Source organism: Arachis ipaensis, chromosome B8 (assembly GCF_059453495.1).
Source record: "Arachis ipaensis isolate K30076 ecotype BB chromosome B8, ASM5945349v1, whole genome shotgun sequence".
Classification (NCBI taxonomy): Eukaryota; Viridiplantae; Streptophyta; class Magnoliopsida; order Fabales; family Fabaceae; genus Arachis; species Arachis ipaensis.
In genome coordinates, this window is record NC_142443.1 from 46654284 (window position 1) to 46673403 (window position 19120).

Consider the following 19120-nt stretch of genomic DNA (forward strand, 5'->3'; position numbering starts at 1 on the left):
TATAATAACAACTATCATAGAGTTAAAGCTAAAATTAGAATTCAACAACCTTTATTGTGGGAAGTGGATGTTCCTCTAGTCTGTGGGGTGTTTGGTCCCTCAAGAGATAACTTCTGACGCTTCAGTTCCTTTAAGTCACGCCCTTGCTCTTCTTGTTCCCTGAGCAATTTGCAAAGCATGCTATTTTGATTATTTTGTTCTTCCTTTATTTGGTCCATAGCTTCTTGCAACTTGGTAACAGATGCTTCAAGATATTCCCAATATTCAGATTGAGGGATTTCTGGGAGAAATTCCTGTACCCTCCTCTTGATGGGGTCATCCTGCGCTTGTTGTTTTTTCATTGATATTTTGGTGATTGGCCGCTCAACTGAGATATACTCAGTTATTCCCATCCTCACTCCAGCATCTTTGCAGAGCATAGAAATTAAGCTTGGATAAGCCAACCTGGAATCTTTGGAGTTTTTGTTTGCAATTATGTAAAGTTCACATGAAATCAGTTGATGAACTTCCACTTCTTTTCCCAACATAATGCAATGGATCATCACTGCTCTTTTAACGGTAACTTCAGAACGATAGCTAGTGGGCAATATAGAACGCCCAATGAAGTCCAGCCATCCTCTGGCGACTGGTTTGAGATCTTCTCTCTTGAGTTGATTTGGGACGCCCTTGGTGCTGGTGGTCCACCTGGCTCCAGGGATGCATATATCCTCTAGAATCTTGTTCAGGCTCTTGTTTGTTCTCATCATTCTCCTATTAAAGGAGTCTGGGTCATCTTTCAGCTGAGGTAGCTTAAAGATCTCCCTGATTTTGTCAGGGTGGATGTGAACAATCTTTCCTCTGACCAAGGTCCAGTAGTTATAGAGGGCAGTTCTAGATATTCTCTGCTTGTCTGTTTGCCACAGATTAGCGTAGAACTCCTGAACCATATTCCTTCTTACTTTTGTTTCAGGATTAGCTAGGATTTCCCAGTTCCTGTTTCAAATTTGCTCTTAGATCTCTGGATATTCATCTTCTTTCAGATCGAATTTGACTTCCGGGATCACTGATCTTAGACCCATTATTTTGTAGTAATGGTCTGAATATTCTTTAGTTAAGAACTTCCCTTGATTCCAAAATGGTTTTGGAATACTCTCTTTCTTTCCTCTTGGAGTGGGTTGTTTTTCTTTAGGAGCCATGATCTTAGCGGGTATGGTTTAGTGATCACGGATAAACACACCAAACTTAAAGGTTTGCTTGTCCTCAAGCAAAAGAAAAAAAGGGAGAGGGATAGAAGGAGAGCTAGTGTCGAATGGTGGATTAGAGGAGGGAGGCCGAATGTGGATTTAAAAGGGAGGGGAGGTGGGTTTTCGAAAATTTTAAAAAGATAAGATAGAAGATATGATTTATAAAAGATCAATGTGATAAGAAAAAGATATAATTTAAAAATAAAAATTTGTGAACGATATTTGGAAAAGATAAATCTGAATTTTTATTTTGAAAAAGATTTTTAAAAGATAATTGAGTAGGATAATTGAGTTTTGAAAAATTTGAAAAAGATTTGGATTGGATTGGAAAAAGATTTATGTTTATGGATTAAGATACATTTGATATTTTTGAAAAAGGGATTTTAGAAATTAGGATTAAATTTTTTTTTTGGAATTAACGGTTTGTAACATGTTTATGCAAGAAATCATGAATTGAAAAAAAAATTAAAAAAAATTGTGAAGTAAAAACGAATTTACCTCCTCCCCACCATCCTGGCGTTAAACGCCCAAACGCTGCATTTTTTGGGCGTTTAACGCCCATGTGCAGCTTCTCCTGGGCGTTCAACGCCCAGCTGTTGCTTCTTTCTGGCGTTGAATGATGCGCATAAACTAGTTATGCCACGATTTAGGAAATTGCACGATCGGCAAAATTCCTTCCGGCAAGTGCACCGGTTATCGTCAAGTAAAAACTCACAATAGAGTGAGGTCGAATCCCACAAGGATTGGTTGAATGAGCAATTCGGATTAGAAGTGTGTCTAGTTGAGCGGAATCAAGAATTAGATGAGAATTGCGGAATGTAAAATTGGCGGGAAACGTAAATGACAAGAAATTGAAATGGCGGAATCTTAAATTGCATGAATTAAAGAGCAGAAGCTAAATTGCTGAAATTAAAAGGGAATGGGGGTGATTGCATGAATTGAGTTGCAGAATGTAAAGAGAAAGTGGAAATCGGAGATGGGGAATTCATTGGGTTATAGGAGATATTGAGATCTCCGAATCAAAACATGTTTATCTCTTCCTCAACCAATGCGTTCATTGAATTTTGCTTGGCAATCTTATATGATTGGATCCCAATCCCTTGGCTCACCAATTCTCTCTAAAAACAAACAAATTCCCAATCCCTTGGTTTAAATGTTCATAAGAAGAGATGATGCTCGATCACTGATTATACCACACAGTTTCATGAACCACAATTTGGTAGGATTACATGTCACAATATCCATCCAAACCCCAATCCAATTCACTGTGAGAAAGCTTCTCTAGCATGAATCCTCCATTCCTTTCCCAAGGTTCCGAAGGATTCCAATTATGGGTAGTTTCTTTCCCAAGACAACTACCCAATGGAATTAGATCGAGAAGCTTTCTAACAAAATTCAAGAGAAAAGATTGAAGAAGAAGATAACCTATTATTGATTCATTGAATTACAATAGAGCTCCCTAACCCAATGAAAGGGGGTTTAGTGAGTCATAGCTCTGAATTCAATTACAAAGGTATGAAAACTAGCAAAATGAAAAGGTAAAAGTCTTTCTTCCTAACTTAAATTCTATCCTATTTATACACTTTCTATATTGAGCTTCTGTTGTGTTTCTTGGGCTTTGAGGCCTCTCCCTGCTTTCCTTTTGCTTTGGGTTTATGATCCATAATCTTGATGAGGCTGCTGATCCACATTCTGTAACATTCATTGAGCCAACTTAGTGATAATCAAGTAATGACACATGACTCAACAAATTGAAATTCCAGACTCATCAATCCTTCAGGCCCAATCCCATAAACCATGATATTCAATTGGGTTTCATACCAGAGTAAGTTTAAGTTAATGTTTGTGCTCAAAAGCTAACTTAAACTGCAATATTTTTGGCCCGGAAACCTTTTCCAATAGTGGCGTTTAAGTTGCAGTTTAAGCTTAAACTGCAGCTTAAACGCCAGACACTTCCAGTGATGCCTTTTTGTGGAAGCACGTTTAAGCTTCAGTTTAAGGTTAAACTGAAGCTTAAACGTGGAAATGGAAGAAGGCAGCCCTGGAGGGTAACGTAGTCAAACACGTTTAAGCTTCAGTTTAAGGTTAAACTGAAGCTTAAACGTGGAGATAGGAAAGGCAGCTCTGGAGGTCGAACACGTTTAAGCTCCAGTTTAAGGTTAAACTGGAGCTTAAACGTGGGAATAGAGAAAGCCATCCTGGAGGTCGAACACGTTTAAGCTCCAGTTTAAGGTTAAACTGGAGCTTAAACGTGGAAGCGGAGAAAGGAACCCCTGGAGGTCGAACACGTTTAAGCTCCAGTTTAAGGTTAAACTGGAGCTTAAACGTGGAAATGGAGAAAGCAACCCTGGAGGAGAAAACTTGGTCGAACACGTTTAAGCTCCAGTTTAAGGTTAAACTGGAGCTTAAACGTGGAAATGGCTCCCTGGTGCATTTCCCATTTCTGGCGTTTAACTTCCAGTTTAAGGTTAAACTGGAGGTTAAACGCCACTTTCACCCTTTCCTCAGCTTTCATGATTTTGGCCGTTTAAGTTCCAGTTTAAGCTTAAACTGGAACTTAAACTCCACATGTGATATTCAAGCTTCCTTTATTGATTTTTGTTGCTTCCTTGCCTAGCCTCTTCTTCCCTGAAATCATCCAAACAACTGCATCAAAGTCTTGCAAATATTCATGAGAATCTTCCATTCATAGCATTCAAGTAATATAACTAAAAACTCATGAAATTTGCATAAAAATCATGCTGTTTGGATGGTTCATTGCTTTGTTATTCATTTAACCATTCTTGGTTACTTTAAGCTCAAGAAAGTGCATAAAACAACTAAAACTAACAGAAAAATGCTAGTGAAACTCGCCTAAGATGCCTTGGCATCACAACACCAAACTTAATACTTGCTTGTCCCTAAGCAAGTCCTGAGTTATTTGAGAAGAAAGTATGAAACAGAAAGCAATTACATTGGCTATATTAGTAAGCACTTGAAGTTCATCAGAAGGGTTTTATGCAGAAAGTTGCAGTATCACTTTTTCATTCTTATCAGGTAAGATTATCACTTTTTCATTGCATTCATCAAACACTACTATGGCCTCTTGTTATTCTTATGTCCTTGGCACTTTTCTCTTCTTTGTTTTTCTTTTCTTTTTCTTTGAGCTCATTTGCTCCTTGTTTGCTTAGTGTCATGTGTTGCACACGCCTTTGGCATTTTCTTTTTTCTTATCAGTGCACTACACATATCCACTGCAGGCATTTTAGTTCACATTTCTTCTTGAGACATTGGTGCCCAGCACCTCTTTGTGTGACTAAATGTTTTGTATTTAGGTTGCTCTTGATAATGGACTTTTGGTTGATAATCCCGGGTTAGTTAACCCAAGTTACCAAGTGTTGAAACACTCCTCAGAACCTATTCATCCAAGCATATCCTTAATACATAAACACCACAGGCATTTGTCTCAGAAGTTCAAACCATTGATGCCTAGCTTATTTTCTCAATTTTTTTTTTTGCTTTTTGGTTGCCCTTTTTCAGTGGCTTTTTCTTCTTCTTTTTCTTTCTTTTTCATGGCCAAAGACATTTATTCATCAAGATCCATAGACAGTTTTCAATTTCTACACAAAAAATGATAATTCTACACTCTATTTCCAGTGATCTGACTAAACAATCAAGCATGCATACCACCACTTAATTCTACTTGATTTGTCACTAATTGAGCCAAGTTACTTTTGTTCAAACTTTTCTTTTATTTTTGGGAACAGAACAAGCATGGCAAGCATTTGTTTAAGAAGGTGAAGTTATATCCAAACATCTAGGCATTCACTTTATTCAAAGCAATAAACAGACAAACATACTAGTAACTTCACATTCCAGAAAGATTCAACAATTTCAGTTTAAACCAGAACAAGCATGCTTTTGTTTGCCCTTTTTAAAGAATTGTCAAGGAACAACACCACCTTGTGAAATTCCTTGTTTTCTCTTTGTTGCCAGGAAACAATTTGATTTCTCCTTCTTCTCCTAGTTGTTGTTTTATGTTCTTTCTAAGATCCTTGTTTCCTTTCCTGCAAAGAGTGATGAAGTTGCTTGCTTCTCAAGCACTTGAGTGGTTAGTTCAACTATGTATGGGCAAGTGTCTGAGTCTTAGGTTGGTGTGTGAACACCAAACTTAGTCTCCTACTTACTCCTCTGCTCTTTGAGTCCTCGAATTCTCCTTGGAATGAAGCTGCTGCTAAGGATTTTAAGCATTTCTGTGATTGCTTAGAATGGTTGTTCCTTTCATATAATTCAAAGGTTGTTGTGTTCAGTTAATCTGTGTGGTGGAACACCAAACTTGGAGTCACACATTCCCCTTTGAATTATTGATCCACGAATTCATTGTTTGGTGTGAAACACCAAACTTAATTCCTTGCAATGCACAGAAACTACTTCACCTTTTTATTGAAACAAATAAAAGAAACAGCAAGGTAGTATTACCTCAGGTTGGGTTGCCTCCCAACAAGCGCTTCTTTAACGTCATTAGCTTGACGGTCAGCTGCCTCAGTTGAGGTGATATTTAACTTTGTCCTTCTCCTCCACATCTCCCAAGTAATGTTTGAGACTTTGACCATTCACAGTGAAGGTTCGTTGTGACTTTTCTTCCATGATTTCTACTTGTCCATATTGGGAGACCTTGGTGACAAGGAATGGTCCAGACCACCTTGATTTTAGCTTCCCTGGAAATAGCTTCAGCCTAGAATTGTAGAGCAATACTTTTTGTCCTTCTTCAAATTTCCTTGGGGCTATGTTGCTGTCATGCTTCTTCTTTGCTCTTTCTTTGTAAATTTTGGCATTCTCATAAGCTTCAGCTCTGAATTCTTCCAACTCTTGAATTTGCAACATCCTTCTTTCTCCAGCAGCTTTGCTGTCCAAGTTCAAGATTTTCAAGGCCCAGAATGCCTTGTGCTCCAACTCCAGTGGCAAATGGCAAGCTTTTCCATGTACTAGTTGGTAAGGGGACATTCCAATTGGTGTTTTGAAAGCTGTCCTATATGCCCAAAGAGCATCATCTAGCTTAATCGACCAGTCTTTCCTTGAAATTCCCACAGTCTTTTCCAGGATTCTTTTGAGTTCTCTATTAGATATTTCGGCTTGCCCACTTGTCTGTGGATGGTATGGTGTGGCTACCTTGTGTTTGACTCCATATTTTAGAAGCAATGCCTCTAATGGTTTGTTGCAGAAGTGGCTTCCTCCATCACTGATGATTGCTCTTGGAACCCCAAAACGGCAAAAAATGTGTTTTCTGAGGAAGTTCATGACTACCTTATTATCATTGGTTGGAGTTGCTATTGCTTCAACCCATTTGGAGACATAGTCTACTGCTACAAAAATGTAATTATTTGAATATGAGGTGGGAAAGGGTCCCATGAAATCTATCCCCCATACATCAAACAATTCAAGTTCCAGAATGAATTGTTGTGGCATTTCATTTCTTCTTGGCAGATTCCCCGCTTTCTGGCATTCATGGCAGTGCTTCACTAGTTCCTTTGCATCTTTGAAGATAGTGGGCCAATAAAAACCACACTGCAACACCTTAGCTGCTATTCTTTCTCCTGCAAAATGTCCTCCATAAGTGGAGCCATGGCAGTCCCATAAGACTTCCCTTCCTTCTTCTTCTGATATGCATCTTCTGAGTATGCCATCCGAACATTTTTTGAACAAGTATGGTTCGTCCCAGATGAAGTATTTGGCATCATTTACCAATTTCTTCCTTTGATGCTTGTTAAATTCCAACGGCAAACTCCCAGTGGCCTTGAAGTTTGCTATGTCTGCAAACCAGGGTGCTTTGTGAATTACCATGAGTTGTTCATCAGGAAAGCACTCATTTATATGTGTGCTTTGTGCGCTTCCTTCTTCACATGGTATCCTTGATAAATGGTCTGCCACCTTGTTCTCTACACCCTTCTTGTCTTTGATTTCAATGTCAAATTCCTGCAACAAAAGAACCCATCTAATAAGTCTTGGTTTGGATTCTTGTTTAGCAAGTAAGTATTTTAAAGCTGAATGATCAGTGAAGACAATGACTTTAGATCCAATGAGATAGGATCTAAATTTGTCAAATGCAAAGACTATTGCCAAGAGTTCTTTTTCAGTGGTTGTGTAATTCCTTTGGTTATCATTCAAGACTTTACTGGCATAATAAATCACATGTACCAAATTGTCTTTCCTTTGTCCTAACACTGCCCCAATAGCAAGGTCTGATGCATCACACATCAGTTCAAAAGGTAAGTTCCAATCAGGTGGGGCAATATAGGTGCAGAGGAAAGTTTTTGCTTCAAAAGTTCATAGGCTAGCATGCAATTTTTATCAAATACAAAGGGTGTATCAGAGACAAGCAAGTTACTCAAAGGTTTGGCTATTTTAGAAAAGTCTCTAATAAACCTTCTGTAAAAACCAGCGTGTCCCAAAAAACTCCTAACTGCCTTGACATTACTTGGTGGAGGTAGTTTTTCGATGAGTTCCACCTTAGCTCTGTCCACCTCAATGCCTCTATTAGAGATTTTGTGGCCAAGGACTATTCCTTCTGTGACCATGAAATGACACTTTTCCCAGTTTAATACTAGGTTGGTCTCATGGCACCTCTTAAGCACCAAGGCAAGGTGGTGTAGGCAGCTAGGAAAAGAATCTCCAAACACAGAAAAATCATCCATGAAGACCTCAATAAATTTTTCAATCATGTCCGAAAAGATGGACAGCATGCATCTTTGGAAAGTGGCAGGTGCATTGCACAATCCAAAGGGCATGCGTCTATAAGCAAAAACTCCATATGGACAAACAAATGATGTTTTCTCTTGATCTCTAGGATCAACTACTATCTGATTATAGCCTGAGTATCCATCCAGAAAGCAATAGTAAGCATGTCCTGCAAGCCTTTCAAGCATCTGATCCATGAATGGAAGTGGGAAATGATCTTTTCTGGTGGCTTCATTGAGCTTCCTGTAGTCTATGCACATCCTCCACCCAGTGACAGTTCTTGTGGGTATGAGTTCGTTCCTCTCATTTGGCACCACAGTTATGCCACCTTTCTTGGGAACTACATGGATGGGACTAACCCATGGGCTATCAGAAATGGGGTAGATTACCCCTGCCTGCCATAACTTCATGACCTCCTTTTGTACCACTTCTTTCATGACGGGATTCAATCTTCTCTGAGCTTGGATGGAGGGTCTAGCATCCTCTTCTAATAAGATTTTATGCATGCATATGGATGAACTTATCCCCTTCAAATCAGCTAGGGTCCATCCAATGGCATCTTGATGAGTTTGTAGCACCTTGATCAATTCTTCTTCCTGTTCTTGACTCAGGGCAGAGCTAATGATAACAGGATGACTCTCATCACTACCCAAGTATGCATACTTGAGATTAGGGGGCAATGCTTTGAGCTCAGGTTTTGGTGCTTCCTTCTCTTCTTTCACTCTCTCTGGCATGCTTGGCATGGTTGTTTCAGCAGCCTTGATGTCACTAACTTCTATGTCCTTGGTGAACTCCTCCTCTGCCACTTCCTTTGTTGTTTCCTCAAAGGTTTCTTGTACTGCAATGTCCACTACATCCACCCTCATGCATTCCCTTAGTGATTCTGATGGATAGCTCATTGCCTTGAATACGTTAAACACCAATTTCTCATCATGTAGTCTAAGAGTGAGTTCACCCTTTTGTACATCTATGATGGCTCCAGCAGTAGCCAGGAAGGGTCTTCCCAGAATTATTGAAGCTTTGGCTTCTTCCTCCATATCTAACACCACAAAATCAGCAGGAAATATAAAATCTCCCACTTTCACCAACAAATCCTCAACTATCCCATGAGGGAATTTAAAAGTTCGATCTGCCAATTGGAGGGCCATTCTTGTTGGTTTGGCTTCCTCAATCTTCATTCTTCTCATCATTGTTAGAGACATCAAATTGATACTGGCCCCTAAGTCACACAAGGCCTTCTCCACCATGACTTCTCCTATGATGCAGGGGATTTGGAAACTGCCTGGATCCTTCAATTTCTGAGGCAATTTGTGCTGAATGATGGCACTGCATTCTTCAGTTAACAACACAGTTTTCTCATTTCTCCAGCTTCTCTTCTTGGTCATTAATTCCTTTAAGAATTTTGCATAGAGTGGCATTTGCTCTATTGCCTCAGCAAACGGAATGTTGATTTGAAGCTTCTTGAAAATTTCCAAGAACCTGGAGAATTGGCCATCCTTTTCACTTTTCATCAAACGTTGAGGATATGGTGCTTTAGGTGTATAAGGCTTCAGGACCTCTTTTTCTTTTTCTTTTGTTGCAGACGGTGTAAAAGACTGTCCTTGTTCCTTGTCCCTCACATTTTCCTTTGCTTCATCCTCTATGGTTTCCTTTGAGATCTCCTTTAGATTCTTTCCACTTCTGAGGGTTATGGCCTTACATTCTTCCCTTGCAATAGCCTTGGCAGCATGAGAAACGCTTGGCCCAGGGGTTTGCTTAGACAAATACACAATTTGATTTTCTAGCTTCTGGATAGCAGCTCCTTGGTTTTGCAGGTTAGAATTTACTTCTTCCTTAAAGGCTTTCAATTCGGTTATGTCTTGACTCATGGTTGCAAGCATTCCTTTTATCCTGTTTAATTGATCTTGAAATTGTTGGTTCGGATTAGGTTGGGTAGGTTGATTATTTTGGCCATGATATGATGGTTGGGAGTAAGTGTTTTGTGTGGCTTGGTATGATCTTTGGTTGGAGTTTTGGTATGTGGAATTGTTATGTTGGTTGTGGTTGTAAGGTTTGTGGTTTTGTGGTTGGGTTTGTTGGTTCCCCCACCCAAAGTTTGGGTGGTTTTTCCATCCTGGATTGTAAGTGTTGGAATGTGGATCATATGATTGCCTTTGTTGGTTTCCCACATAGTTGGCCTCTTCCCAATCACCTCCTTCAGTGCTTGCTTCCTCTTGATCTTGTGTGTGTATTGCAGCCACTTGCTTTGTTTCTAATTTCCTGGTGAGCTCTGCTAGTTGCTTGGCAAACACCTTGTTTTGGGCTAGAATTGTATCAACATGGTTCAGCTCCATGACTCCCTTAGTGTTGTGTCTCTCTGATGCATAGTAGTACTCATTCTCAGCCACTGTCTCAATCACTTCAATGGCTTCTTCCACAGTCTTTTTCCTGTTCAATGAACCTCCTGATGAATGGTCTACAGCCTTCCTTGATTCATAAGAAAGTCCATCATAGAAAATGTGCAATTGCACCCAGTCATGGAACATGTCTGGTGGGCATTTCCTTGTCAAATCCTTGAACCTCTCCCATGCCTCGTAGAGAGTTTCACCATCTTGTTGTCTAAAAGTCTGAACCTCAGATCGAAGCCTATTGACCTTTTGTGGGGGGTAGAAACGTGCCAGAAACTTGCTTTCCACCTCATCCCAGGTTGTTAGGCTCCCCCTTGGGAATGATTCCAGCCACTTAGCTGCCTTGTCCCTAAGTGAAAATGGGAACAAAAGCAGTTTATAGGCATCTTCCTGGACTCCATTAGACTTCACAGTGTCGCAAATTCTCAGGAATTTTGTGAGATGTTGGTTTGGGTCTTCATTAGCACTCCCACCAAATGAACAATGATTCTCCACAAGTGATATTAGCTGTGGTTTGAGCTCAAAATTGTTGGCCTGAATGGTTGGTTTCTGAATGCTGCTACCACAATTCCCAGAGGTTGGGTTTATGTATGAACCAAGAACCCTCCTCTCAGGAATGGCATTGTTTCCATCATCCCTCTCATGGTTGTGAACTTCTCTATCCATGTTGAGATCTAAAGCTTCCTCAAAATTGTCCTCAGATTCTCCTTCAGATTCCTCTTCTCTCAGTATTCTCTTCCCTCTTGCTTCCCTTCTAAGTCTATGAAGGGTCCTCTCTGGTTCGGTATATGGAGGGGTTGATGTCTCTCCTCTCCTACCTGTCATACAAGAACACAGCACAGGCACCAAACAAGTGAAATACTCTTGGTTAATGGAAGAGTATGGTTAGAGCAGTTGAGGAATTAATTCAAATAGTTAGTGAGTCAGTGAGTTAGTTGCTTGAAATTAAAAGCATAAAGAAAGAAAGCATGTAACAGAGTGCAGAAATTGAAATTCAATAAGTAACTTGAACTGAATTAACAAAGCAAGAAAAATGCTCAATCTAGTTAACTTCCAATTTGAGAATTGTCAATCGAAAACCAATCCCCGGCAACGGCGCCATAAACTTGATGCGCATAAACTAGTTATGCCACGATTTATGAAATTGCACGATCGGCAAAATTCCTTCCGGCAAGTGCACCGGTTATCGTCAAGTAAAAACTCACAATAGAGTGAGGTCAAATCCCACAAGGATTGGTTGAATGAGCAATTCGGATTAGAAGTGTGTCTAGTTGAGCGGAATCAAGAATTAGATGAGAATTGCGGAATGTAAAATTGGCGGGAAACGTAAATGACAAGAAATTGAAATGGCGGAATCTTAAATTGCATGAATTAAAGAGCAGAAGCTAAATTGCTGAAATTAAAAGGGAATGGGGGTGATTGCATGAATTGAGTTGCAGAATGTAAAGAGAAAGTGGAAATCGGAGATGGGGAATTCATTGGGTTATAGGAGATATTGAGATCTCCGAATCAAAACATGTTTATCTCTTCCTCAACCAATGCGTTCATTGAATTTTGCTTGGCAATCTTATATGATTGGATCCCAATCCCTTGGCTCACCAATTCTCTCTAAAAACAAACAAATTCCCAATCCCTTGGTTTAAATGTTCATAAGAAGAGATGATGCTCGATCACTAATTATACCACACAGTTTCATGAACCACAATTTGGTAGGATTACATGTCACAATATCCATCCAAACCCCAATCCAATTCACTGTGAGAAAGCTTCTCTAGCATGAATCCTCCATTCCTTTCCCAAGGTTCCGAAGGATTCCAATTATGGGTAGTTTCTTTCCCAAGACAACTACCCAATGGAATTAGATCGAGAAGCTTTCTAACAAAATTCAAGAGAAAAGATTGAAGAAGAAGATAAACTATTATTGATTCATTGAATTACAATAGAGCTCCCTAACCCAATGAAAGGGGGTTTAGTGAGTCATAGCTCTGAATTCAATTACAAAGGTATGAAAACTAGCAAAATGAAAAGGTAAAAGTCTTTCTTCCTAACTTAAATTCTATCCTATTTATACACTTTCTATATTGAGCTTCTGTTGTGTTTCTTGGGCTTTGAGGCCTCTCCCTGCTTTCCTTTTGCTTTGGGTTTATGATCCATAATCTTGATGAGGCTGCTGATCCACATTCTGTAACATTCATTGAGCCAACTTAGTGATAATCAAGTAATGACACATGACTCAACAAATTGAAATTCCAGACTCATCAATCCTTCAGGCCCAATCCCATAAACCATGATATTCAATTGGGTTTCATACCAAAGTAAGTTTAAGTTAATGTTTGTGCTCAAAAGATAACTTAAACTGCAATATTTTTGGCCCGGAAACCTTTTCCAATAGTGGCGTTTAAGTTGCAGTTTAAGCTTAAACTGCAGCTTAAACGCCAGACACTTCCAGTGATGCCTTTTTGTGGAAGCACGTTTAAGCTTCAGTTTAAGGTTAAACTGAAGCTTAAACGTGGAGATAGGAAAGGCAGCTCTGGAGGTCGAACACGTTTAAGCTCCAGTTTAAGGTTAAACTGGAGCTTAAACGTGGGAATAGAGAAAGCCATCCTGGAGGTCGAACACGTTTAAGCTCCAGTTTAAGGTTAAACTGGAGCTTAAACGTGGAAGCGGAGAAAGGAACCCCTGGAGGTCGAACACGTTTAAGCTCCAGTTTAAGGTTAAACTGGAGCTTAAACGTGGAAATGGAGAAAGCAACCCTGGAGGAGAAAACTTGGTCGAACACGTTTAAGCTCCAGTTTAAGGTTAAACTGGAGCTTAAACGTGGAAATGGCTCCCTGGTGCATTTCCCATTTCTGGCGTTTAACTTCCAGTTTAAGGTTAAACTGGAGGTTAAACGCCACTTTCACCCTTTCCTCAGCTTTCATGATTTTGGCCGTTTAAGTTCCAGTTTAAGCTTAAACTGGAACTTAAACTCCACATGTGATATTCAAGCTTCCTTTATTGATTTTGGTTGCTTCCTTGCCTAGCCTCTTCTTCCCTGAAATCATCCAAACAACTGCATCAAAGTCTTGCAAATTTTCATGAGAATCTTCCATTCATAGCATTCAAGTAATATAACTAAAAACTCATGAAATTTGCATAAAAATCATGCTGTTTGGATGGTTCATTGCTTTGTTATTCATTTAACCATTCTTGGTTACTTTAAGCTCAAGAAAGTGCATAAAACAACTAAAACTAACAGAAAAATGCTAGTGAAACTCGCCTAAGATGCCTTGGCATCATTGAACGCCAGGAACTCCTTTGTCACTGGGCATTTTTCTAAACGCCTAGGATGCTGTAAATCTGGCGTTAAACGGCCAGAAGGTGCTTCTTTCTGGCGTTCAACGCCCAGAAGATGCTTCTTTCTGGCGTTTAACGCGCAGATGGCCATCCTTACTGGCGTTGAACGCCCAGTGGATGCTTCTTTTGAGCGTTCAACACCCAAAACAGCCTTTACTGTCTTTTTTCGCACCAGTGAGCTCCCTTTTTTGCTGTTTTATCCTGCGAATCCTTTTTTAACTCTGTGAACTCAAGCAATTACGATTTTACCTTGAAGATAATTGACATAAACCTGTAAAAATTAATTAATTAACAAATAAACTTTGTAAATGGCTGGGTTGCCTCCCAGCAAGCGCTTCTTTATTGTCTTTAGCTGGACTATTACTGAGCTTTAATCAAGTCTCAGTTTTGGGCTTTAGCTGGACTTATTGTATTTCAAGATAATGCTTGATTCTCTGTCCATTAACAATGAACTTATTATCAGAATCACTGTCTTGCAACTCCATATAGCCATATGGTGACACGCTTGTAATCACATATGGTCCCCTCCACCGGGATTTCAGTTTCCCGGGGAATAGCTTGAGCCTAGAGTTAAACAGCAACCTTTTGTCCTGGTTCAAAGACTCTAGATGACAGCTTTCTGTCATGCCACCTTTTTGTTTTCTCTTTGTAAAGCTTGGCATTTTTGGAAGCCATGAGTCTGAATTCCTCTAGCTCATTCAGCTGGAGCAATCTTTTTTCTCCGGTTAAATTGGCATCAAAGTTTAGGAATCTGGTTGCCCAGTAGGCCTTATGCTCCAGTTCCACGGACAGGTGACAGGCCTTTCCAAACACAAGGTGGTATGGAGAGGTTCCTATAGGAGTCTTAAATGCTGTTCTATAAGCCCACAGAGCATCATCCAAGCTTCTCGCCCAATCCTTTCTATGGGTATTTATAGTCCGTTCCAGGATTCTTTTCAGTTCTCTATTAGAAACTTCAGCTTGTCCATTTGTCTGTGGATGATATGGAGTTGCCACCTTGTGGCTAATTCCATACCGAGCCATAGCAAAGGAGAGCTGTTTGTTGCAGAAGTGAGAACCCCCCATCACTAATTAATGTTCTAGGGACCCCAGACCTGCTGAAGATATTTTTCTGGAGGAATTTCAGCACTGTCCTAGTATCATTAGTGGGTGTGGCAATGGCCTCTACTCATTTGGATACATAGTTGACTGTTACCAGAATATAAATGTTTGAGTATGATGGTGGGAAAGGTCCCATGAAATCAATGCCCCATACATCAAACAACTCAATCTCCAAGATCCCTTGTTGAGGCATGGCGTGACCATGAGGCAGATTACCAGCTCTCTGGCAATTATCACAGTTACGCAGAAACTCTCGGGAATCTTTATAGAGGGTAGGCCAATAGAAGCCACATTGGAGGACCTTGGTGGATGTGCGCTCACCTCCGAAGTGGCCTCCATATTGTGATCCATGGCAATGCCATAAGATCTTCTGTGCTTCTTCTCTAGGCACACACCTACGGATTATTCCTTCTGCACATCTCTTAAAGAGATAGGGTTCATCCCACAAATAGTACTTTGCATCAGTAATTAATTTTTTCTTTTGTTGCCTGCTGTACTCTTTGGGTATGAATCTCACTGCCTTGTAGTTTGCAATGTCTGCAAACCATGGCACTTCCTGGATGGCAAAGAGTTGCTCATCCGGAAAGTTTTCAGATATCTCAGTAAGAGGGAGGGACGCCCCTTCTACTGGTTCTATTCGGGACAGGTGATCTGCTACTTGGTTCTCTGTCCCTTTTCTATCTCTTATTTCTATATCAAACTCTTGCAGAAGCAACACCCATCTGATGAGTCTAGGTTTTGAATCTTTCTTTGTGAGTAGATATTTAAGAGCAGCATGGTCAGTGTACACAATCATTTTTGATCCTACTAAATAAGATCTAAATTTGTCAATGGCGTAAACCACTGCAAGTAACTCTTTTTCTGTGGTTGTGTAGTTCTTTTGTGCATCATTTAAAACACGACTGGCATAGTAAATGACGTGCAGAAGCTTGTCATGCCTTTGTCCCAACACTGCACCAATGGCATGGTCACTGGCATCACACATTAGTTCAAAAGGTAATGTCTAGTCTGGTGCAGAGATGACTGGTGCTGTGACCAGCTTAGCTTTCAGAGTCTCAAACGCCTGCAGACACTCTTTATCAAAGATAAATGGCGTGTCAGTAGCTAGCAGATTACTTAGAGGTTTGGCAATTTTTGAAAAATCCTTTATAAACCTCCTATAGAATCCTGCATGCCCCATAAAGCTTCTGATTGCCTTAACATTGGCTGGTGGTGGTAATTTTTCAATTACCTCTACCTTAGCTTGATCCACCTCTATTCTCTTGTTCGAGATTTTGTGCCCAAGGACAATGCCTTCAGTCACCATAAAGTGACATTTTTCCCAATTTAAAACCAGGTTAGTCTCTTGGTACCTCTTTAGAACAAGTGCTAGATGGTCAAGACAGGAGCTAAATGAGTCTCCAAATACTGAAAAGTCATCCATGAAGACTTCCAGAAATTTTTCCACCATATCAGAGAAAATTGAGAGCATGTACCTTTGAAAGGTTGCAGGTGCATTCCACAGGCCAAATGGCATCCTTCTGTATGCAAATACTCCAGATGGACATGTGAATGCTGTTTTCTCTTGATCCTGGGGATCTACTACAATTTGATTATAACCTGAACATCCATCCAAGAAGCAGTAGTATTCATGACCTTCTAGTCTTTCTAGCATCTGGTCTATGAATGGTAAAGGAAAATAATCCTTTCTGGTAGCTGTATTGAGCCTTCTATAATCAATACACATACGCCACCCTGTAACTATTCTTGTAGGAACCAGTTCATTTTTTTCATTATGAACCACTGTCATGCCACCCTTCTTAGGGACGACTTGGACTAGGCTTACCCAGGGGCTATCAGAAATAGGATAAATAATCCCAGCCTCTAGTAACTTAGTGACCTCCTTCTGCACCACCTCCTTCATGGCTGGATTCAGCCGCCTCTGTGGTTGAACCACTGGCTTAGCGTCACCCTCCAGTAGGATCTTGTGCATGCATCTGGCTGGGCTAATGCCCTTAAGATCACTGATGGACCACCCAAGAGCTGTCTTGTGTGTTCTTAGCACTTGAATTAGTGCTTCCTCTTCCTGTGGCTCTAAGGTAGAGCTTATGATTACAGGAAAGGTATCACTTTCTCCCAGAAATGCATATTTCAGGGATGGTGGTAATGGTTTGAGCTCGGGTTTAGGAGGTTTCTCCTTTTCCTGAGGGATTTTCAGAGGTTCTATTATTCTCTCTGATTCCTCCAGATCAGGATGAACATCTTTAAAGATGTCCTCTAGCTCTGATTCGAGACTCTCAGTCATATTGACCTCTTTTACCAGAGAGTCAATAATATCAATGCTCATGCAGTCATTTGGGGTGTCTGGATGCTGCATAGCTTTGACAACATTCAACTTGAACTCATCCTCATTGACCATCAGGGTTACTTCCCCTTTTTGGACGTCAATAAGGGTTTGGCCAGTTGCTAGGAAAGGTCTTCCTAGAATGAGAGTTGTACTTTTGTGCTCCTCCATTTCCAGCACCACAAAGTCAGTGGAAAAGGCAAATGGCCCAACCTTGACAATCATGTCTTCAATCACGCCTGAGGGGTATTTAATGGAGCCATCAGTAAGTTGGAGACATATCCGGGTTGGTTTAACTTCATCCGTTAACCCAAGTTTTTTGATAGTAGATGCAGGTATTAGGTTGATACTTGCCCCAAGATCACATAGAGCTTGCTTGGTACAAGTACCCTCTAATGTGCATGGTATCATAAAGCTTCCGGGATCTTTAAGCTTCTCAGGTAAGCTTTTTAGAATGACTGCACTGCATTCTTCAGTGAGGTAAACTTTTTCAGTTTCCCTCCAATCCTTCTTATGACTTAAGATCTCTTTCATGAACTTAGCATAAGAGGGTATTTGCTCCAGTGCCTCTGCAAACGGAATCTTTATTTCAAGAGTCCTGAGATAGTCTGCAAAGCGGGCAAATTGCTTATCCTGTTCTGCTTGGCGTAGTTTCTGAGGATAAGGCATTTTGGCTTTGTATTCCTCAACCTTAGTTGCTGTAGGTTTATTGCCTATAGATATGGGTTGAGAAGCCTTTTTGGAAGGGTTTCTATCAGCACTTGTATGTGTCTGATCCCCCACTGGCGTTTGAATGCCAAGGGTGGAGGCTGGAGTGGCGTTAGATGCCAACTCCTCACCTGTTCCTGGTGTCTGAACGCCAGAGCTGTGCTTTCTTTGGGCGTTCAATGCCAATTCCTTGCTTGTTTCTGGCGTTGAATGCCAGGACTGAGCATGGGTTGGGCGTTCAATGCCAGCTTTCCACCCATTTTCTGGCGTTTGAGCGCCAGAATTATTTCTCTCTGGGCTCTTACTGTCCTCAGGTGGATTTTGGGTAGTTTGCTCATTTCTTGGCTTCCTACTACCTTGAAATGAGGTATTTAGTGTTTTCCAACTTCTTAATTGAACTGCTTGGCACTCTTCTGTTATCTGTTTTGATAACTGCTGTCTTGTCTGATTCAATTGTGTCTCCATATTTTTATTGTCATTTTTAGTGTCTTGTAGCATCTCCTTGAATTCGGCTAGCTGTTTTGTTAGAAAATCCAATTGCTGATTGAATTCAGTAGCTTGTTTTATAGGACTGAGTTCAGCAGTCACTATTTTAGCCTCTTCTTTCATGGAAGGTTCACTGCTTAGGTATAGATGCTGATTTCTGGCAACTGTATCAATGAGCTCTTGAGCTTCTTCAATTGTCTTTCTCATGTGGATAGATCCACCAGCTGAGTGGTCTAGAGAGACCTGAGCTCTTTCTGTAAGCCCATAATAGAAAATGTCTAACTGCACCCACTCTGAAAACATTTCAGAGGGGCATTTTCGTAGCATCTCTCTGTATCTCTCCCAGGCATCATAAAGGGATTCATTATCTCCTTGTTTAAAGCCTTGGATGCTCAGCCTTAGCTGTGTCATCCGTTTTGGAGGAAAATAGTGATTCAGGAATTTTTCTGACAGCTATTTCCATGTCTTTATGCTGTCCTTAGGTTGGTTATTTAACCACCTCTTACCTTGATCTTTTACAGCAAATGGAAACAGTAATAGTCTGTAGACATCTTGATCTACCTCTTTATCACGTACTGTGTCAGTAATTTATAAAAACTGGGCCAGAAACTCTGTAGGTTCTTCCTGTGGAAGACCGAAATACTGGCAACTTTGCTGCACCATGATAATGAGCTGAGGATTCAACTCAAAACTACTGACTCCAATGGAGGGTATACAGATACTACTCCCATATGAAGCAGTAGTGGGGTTAGCGTATGACCCCAGAGTCCTTCTGGACTGTTCATTTCCACTTATGTCCATGATGGAGAAAGGAAGATGACTTGGATTTATTTTTATTTATT

The 19120-nt window shown here is 40.4% G+C and overlaps 1 protein-coding gene and 1 non-coding gene across 2 annotated transcripts in view; one reads left to right on the plus strand and one right to left on the minus strand.

Annotated features, from left to right (window-relative positions):
* The first annotated feature begins 10460 nt into the window (after positions 1-10460).
* On the plus strand, positions 10461-10564 carry LOC148547944 (small nucleolar RNA R71). Its single transcript, XR_015898545.1, has one exon. It is a non-coding gene; the product is annotated as a small nucleolar RNA R71 (small nucleolar RNA).
* A 3325-nt stretch (positions 10565-13889) lies between these two features.
* LOC148547945 (uncharacterized) overlaps positions 13890-19120 on the minus strand; it is a 55153-nt gene continuing 49922 nt past the window's right edge. Inside the window, exons 2-3 of the mRNA XM_088495565.1 lie at positions 16587-17949; positions 13890-13931 (exon numbers count right to left, since the gene is read on the minus strand). Of these exons, the coding sequence (XP_088351691.1) occupies positions 13890-13931; positions 16587-17949 (1405 nt within the window). The remainder of the gene's footprint in view (positions 13932-16586; positions 17950-19120) is intronic.